At 51.6% G+C, this 6,000-nt stretch overlaps 1 protein-coding gene across 2 annotated transcripts in view; it reads left to right on the top strand.

Moving 5' to 3' along the window:
• The first annotated feature begins 1,394 nt into the window (after positions 1-1,394).
• The window catches only part of MAPK4 (mitogen-activated protein kinase 4), a 50,893-nt gene continuing 46,287 nt past the window's right edge, over positions 1,395-6,000 (top strand). For both annotated transcript variants that reach the window (XM_047086129.1, XM_047086128.1), the window contains exon 1: positions 1,395-1,940. In XM_047086129.1, coding sequence (XP_046942085.1) covers positions 1,395-1,940 — 546 coding nt within the window. The remainder of the gene's footprint in view (positions 1,941-6,000) is intronic.

Raw genomic sequence — 6,000 nt, 5'->3', positions numbered from 1 at the left:
ACATCAGCACGTGGCAAATTCCCTCAAAATATTCAAAGACATTTGCAAAAGAAGGAAGAAAAGGGGTCCAAGTACAAAAAAAAAAAAAAAAATTATCGATCCTTTATTTTTGTCTCCAGTTAGTTACTTTTTATGATCAACACTCCCAGCAAGTACTGATGTATGTGTTTGGAGAGCATAGCAAATTAATTTCTCCAAAGTCAGAGTGGATCATTCCCACCCACAATTGGTGTGTGTTAACCTTTGGGGAGCAGGCATTTACACAAAAGGTGCACCATTTGATGATCTTATCAAATCAATCCATCTTCTCTCTCTTCCAGGGGAGCGCTGCCCACAGCAGGAGGGCTGGCCGGGCAGTGCAAAGCCTGGAATCCCCTGAGCAAGCAGTGTTTCAGCTGGCTGGACAGATCAAATAACACTTGGGCTGGTTAACAAAGGACACACAAGTGGGAAGGTGTTGGAAGCTGGAGTGTGGAAATTTACCCAACGCTATTTCTTTGACAGGAAAGGAGACATGGTCTGAAAGATGCCGCATTCCTGCAGCCTCTCTGAGTCCAGCAGAACAGAGTTTTGTTCACGGTGGCGTGGATGAGGGGGTGACAGAGGATGCTGCCCCCTCGGAAGCCTCTGGAGGATCCTGGCGTGGCAGCTGAGTGCCCCTCGGATTTGGGACTTGAGGTGTAACTTGGTGTAGCGCTCAAGAAAGGTGGTTGGGTTCCTCCGGCTTTCTTCCCCAGTGCTCACCAGCCTGATTTGGGCTATGAAACCTAGGAGGAGCTGGTAGAAAAGGGAGCTGGCAGAGGTAAAAGAAACCCCTGGAAGCCTCCAGAATCCATTGCCAGGATCCCTTCATACTGCTCAGGACACAATAGTTACCAAGCTGCAGAAGGCTGTGACAAAACTGAGCTTTGGGCCATCGTAAAGGAACACAGCTCACTAACAGCTCTACATTTCAGCCAGAAGGAACCTCTTTCAACAAAAGATTTGAAGGGGAGCGTTTCTGCATTTTTTACCTAGAGGTCCATTATGGTAGAAAACTTTACATCCACATAGATGATGAGACTGGTTTTTCTTTCCAAGATGCTACGTTTTAAAAAAGCATGAGCCATTCTAAGCTTCAAGGAGAGTTCAGGGTACAGACGAGTTGGCAGACAGCCCTCCCAATGCAAGTTAAGAAAACCCTCTGAGCCTTCTCCTTCCATAGCTCAGCAAGCATGGACATATGCCACTCTTGTCTCCAGGGAGCCGGTGGCAGCGACATCAGCACGAGGAGAGGCATCCCTTGGCTTTGGGACTTGACAGAATGAGGTGTGCTGGGGAAGCCGCTACCCGGGACTCGGCCGATTTTGACCGCCCCTTCACCACGCGGGCAGACCCTGACCACTGAGCCAACAATGGCCGAGAAGGGCGACTGCATCGCCAGTGTCTATGGGTATGACCTTGGTGGGCGCTTCGTTGACTTCCAACCCCTGGGTTTTGGTGTCAATGGGCTGGTGCTGTCAGCTGTGGACAGCAGGGCCTGCCGGAAGGTGGCTGTGAAGAAGGTCACCCTGAGTGACTCCCGCAGCATGAAGCATGCGCTCCGGGAGATCAAGATCATCCGGCGCCTGGACCATGACAACATCGTGAAGGTGTACGAGGTGCTGGGGCCCAAGGGCACTGACCTGCAGGGCGAGCTGTTCAAGTTCAGCGTGGCCTACATTGTCCAGGAGTACATGGAGACCGACCTGGCACGCCTGTTGGAGCAGGGCACGCTGACAGAGGAACACGCGAAGCTGTTCATGTACCAGCTGCTCCGAGGGCTCAAGTACATCCACTCCGCCAACGTGCTGCACAGGGACCTGAAGCCCGCCAACATCTTCATTAGCACGGAGGACCTCGTGCTCAAGATCGGGGATTTCGGGTTGGCGAGGATCGTTGACCAGCATTATTCACACAAGGTATGTCTGGCTGGAATGGCAGAAATGGGTGGTCCACAGAATCCTCCAGAGTGCTCACAGCTGTTCAGAAGGGTATTCCTAGCTCTGCTGGAATCAGGGGACTAGAGTCCGTACCTGGGAGGGGCTGGAGGGTGCCAGAAAGATCACTGGCCTGAACAGCAGTTGCTGGCCAAGCAGGGGCTGGGGCTGGTGGCCTGGTTCTCAGTCTTGGCTCTGCCCCATGGCCGTGACCAAGAATTCCTAGCTGCACAAGATAGGGTTGGACTAGATGATCTCTCAGATTTCTTCCAGCTCTAAACTCTATGGCTTCAAAACTGTGTGGTTGGTGAATTTGCCTCTAGCATCCTCTTATCCCTGCCATCCCCCTAATAGCACCTCTCCCTCCTGTCTGCTCAGGACTCCCACTGAGGCCCCTCACCATAGCAGCCTCGTGCTCCAGTTCAGCTTGCTTCCTCTTCGCACTCTGTGTCCCGTTCTCTCTCTCCGTGGACAGAGGGCACGAACAGTTTACCCGATAAACGAATCCTCAGTATATACTGTCTAGCTAATGGCTCAGCTCTCCTAGGTCCCATGACGCCCTGGCCCCTCGGGGCCATACTGAAGCTACAGGTGTCTAGACGGTCCTGAGACCCCACGTCTCCACCAGCCACAGAGACATAGCTGACCCAGCCACACTGATGGAGATATCGACACTCATTCTCAAGGCCCTGGGCCTCTTCTTAACTAATCCACTGCTTCCTTCAGGAGCTGGGAGTCCTTTGAAGTTGTATTCCCCCTACCCCTGGTTCCTGCCGCTTTAGGGGAGCTGCTGAATACATGTCACAAGACATCCCTCAACAGAGCTGTGGGGTGGGTGTGATTACCAGCCTTCTGCCAGAAGCCTTGAACCATGAATTTTTATTAGAATGAAAACACTCCCTAGGATGTAGGTGTGCCGTAAACTGTTATCAGCCAAGGGGCTGAGGTGGGTCACGAAAGGGGAGGGTAGCTCTGACCTAGAACGTGCTTCAGCTTTCTCCCTGAGGCCTCATTCCTCTGCTTTCCCTTGCCACCTTATTTGCTGGCAGCCAGAAGGTCACAGACTCCCAGAAAGGCACTGACCTGTCCTGCAGGTGCGGTGAGAGGGTGTCGGGGGGGGGGGGGGGGGGGAAGGGCAGGGCTCCCTGTCCCACCCTCACCCTCTGGAACTTGGGCTCCAGCCCAGATTTCAGACCCCGAATCAGCCCAGCTGGTTCTAGTTCCTCATTGTCACCTTAACCACGAACTTGCCCCCTGTCCCCCTTTGCCAGGCCGTCTGTCAAAACTGATAGCTGACTTTGTAGGCAAGAATATCCACGGTTAAAAACAAAATGAAACAAAGCCCTTCCTCATGCCCTTTGCTGTTTGTACCTTCACTTGCTTCTAAGAAGCAATGACTCCAAACAATCAAACTGAAGGTTTTAACCTAAATCAATTCTTATTTGGTAAAAGGCCCATAGAATCCATGACACTTGTTTCTGGGATGCGCAAAACCACTTTCAGAATTGGAATAAACCAGTACCTTTGGGAGCAAAGCTAGGACCTTCCTAGATGAAAGGGTCTGATTAAGTGATGTATTCCAGGGAACATGCTCTGAACAGCACGCAAAAGACCTTCGCTAACGTCAGGGAAGGTGATTTGTGGGGGTGAAGATCTGCTGTAGTAACACTTGTTAGGTGTGGGGTGTGAGGAAGCAGGGAGACAGGGGTCCAGGCTCCCTTCTGACACCTGCTGTCTAGGGACACGGACAGTCCCTTTTCCTCTGGGAGCCCTGGTTCCCCTGTTGTTGACGGGATGATAATATATGCCTTCCGCCCCACTGGCTTGTGGTTACAGATCAAAATACAGCATGGATGTAAAGTCCCTTGGAAAGCAGTAAGGAGCCCATCCATTTGTGCAATGTTTGCTGAGCACACCGGGCCCAGGCCCACGTTCACCAGCCACCAGCTCTAAGTGACTGTGCTCCTGTCCCCCAGGGATGGGCAGACACCGCTCTGGCTGGGACTTTTCATTTTCCTGATGCCAAAGAAATTTAGATGTTCTGACTTATTCTCCTTAGAGTCTCTTGAATAAAATTAGCTGTGGGTGGTTAAAAAAAATCATTGGAGCCAGTTGTGAGCCCTGCGTTTGGCCGGTGTCCCCCTCACCCCTTCTCCCTCATACACTGTCGGCTTTTAGTCTCCTCCTTATTCTTCTTCGGGTGATGACAAAAACTTTATATTTGGTGCTTTTATTTACCTAATATGCATTTAAATCAGTTCTCATTTAATCCTCAAAGTGCTGTGAGGCACTTAGGGCAAAGGGTCCATTTTAAAATGGAGAACAACGGCTGTCTTGAGATTATTTGGCTGACTGACAAGAGGGGCTCTAGAACGTGGGCCTTCTCGCATCTCAATGCATGGCCTTTCCACACACCATCTCCTTCATGAAGCCTTGCTGGTCCTCGATGGGAATTCATCTTTCCTTCCTGTGAACTCCCAAGTCAGTTCTCCCTCATCCCATTACCTGGACCTTCTAGCATCTAGCATTCTCTGCTCTGTCTTGTGGGTCATTGTGTTTGCCTCTTCTGTGCTCCCCTTGGCTGAGAGCCCCTTGGTTCTTGAGGGCGCGTTGCGTTCATCTTGTTTTCCCCAGGGAGTCCGATCGCTGCTCCTGAGACATGGCCCTGTTGATCTTGTTGACTGTCTCAAACAGATGGGACAATAGGCATTTACCAGCACATTCCAGATAGGAAGCTAGTTGGGTTCATTGATTCCATGTGGTTAGAGTGTTTGACTCTCAGAAAGAGAACACGTAATTCTTCCAGCCAGAAGATTGGTTGGGGTCAGACGTGTGTATCTGGACCCCTCCTGAAGTAGTGTGCATCCTGCACTCACCTTGAAGAAGATTGTGCTCATTTGGGCCACAGCCAGTGCCTTTGTGTGGGTTATAAAAGGGCATCCTTTTTGCAGGCTGATTCAGCCCAGGGCCAGGGGCAGGCTTTGTGATCTGACTGGCAGCTGGACTCGGGCCCCTTGGCTAAGCATAACCCACCCAGCAGTGTGCAGCACCTGGTCTCACTGTCCTCACTGTGACTTCTTCCTGGGTGGACAGTGAGTCTCCTTCACTTCCACACCCCCTCATCTAGCACAGGGCCTGCCATGGGGTAAGTGTCCACTGAGTTTGTCTGGTAAAGGAGGTGCCAACCCAGATGGCCTTCTCCTCTCCAGTGATCAGCTGGCAGCATTGGGGCTTAAGGCACAGTCAGGGAACATGCTGGGTCTCCCCTACCCCTCCTCCCTTAGGGGGGTCTCAGTCTTTGCCAGGTCCAGAGGACAGCTGGCGTTCCCAGTTAGTCCACACTGGCACGGAGATGACAGCAGGTGACAGTGGGGGTGCTCTAATGGCTTTCTCGATGGCACAGGGAGCACGTGTCTCCTGTGTCACTGTTACTCACCTCACTGATGTGTGTGACGTCAGGCAAATCTTTCACTGTGCAGCTCATTCCTGAGTATGAGATCTGTACGAAGACCTTGCCGTCACCTCGTCCGTCCCCTTCATTTCACAGTTGACAAAGCCGAGGCCTCGGAAGGGGAGGAGACCCGCTCAAGACCTCACAATGAGTGGCCAATGCACACACTTCAACTCCACGCCCGCTGGCTTTTCTGTGCCTCTTCTCTGTTGTCTTCTCTGTCAAATAGGGTCATTCCCTTTCTGCTGGTTTCATAGGATTCTTCTTAGAGTCAAATGAAAGTGGAAGATAACAGAGTGCTTTCATATGTACGAAGAGCTAAATCACTAACAGAACTATATGCCCAGTAGATGCCATGATAACACCACGCAGACACTCGGGTCTTGGTTTCCCCCGCACTGAAATATGGAACCAACTCCTGACCTGACCAAAGGGGGAGTCATGAGACCCTACCTGAAAGGTGGCTTCCCAGCCTCTGCTCCTGTTATGAATCCCTTTCTGCCCACCTCCTCAGCCAGCCTGCTGAGTAGTTCCTTGTTGTTCGTATCGAGAAGAGGCTGCTGAAGGGTCAGAGCATGTTTAACTTTGAAT

Source organism: Lynx rufus, unplaced genomic scaffold (assembly GCF_022079265.1).
Source record: "Lynx rufus isolate CCGP_SWC_20201006 ecotype Redwood Valley unplaced genomic scaffold, mLynRuf1.p SCAF_20, whole genome shotgun sequence".
In the NCBI taxonomy this organism is placed as follows: Eukaryota; Metazoa; Chordata; class Mammalia; order Carnivora; family Felidae; genus Lynx; species Lynx rufus.
Note: the sequence above shows the minus strand (reverse complement) of the source record. Positions and strands in the feature narration are given on the sequence as shown.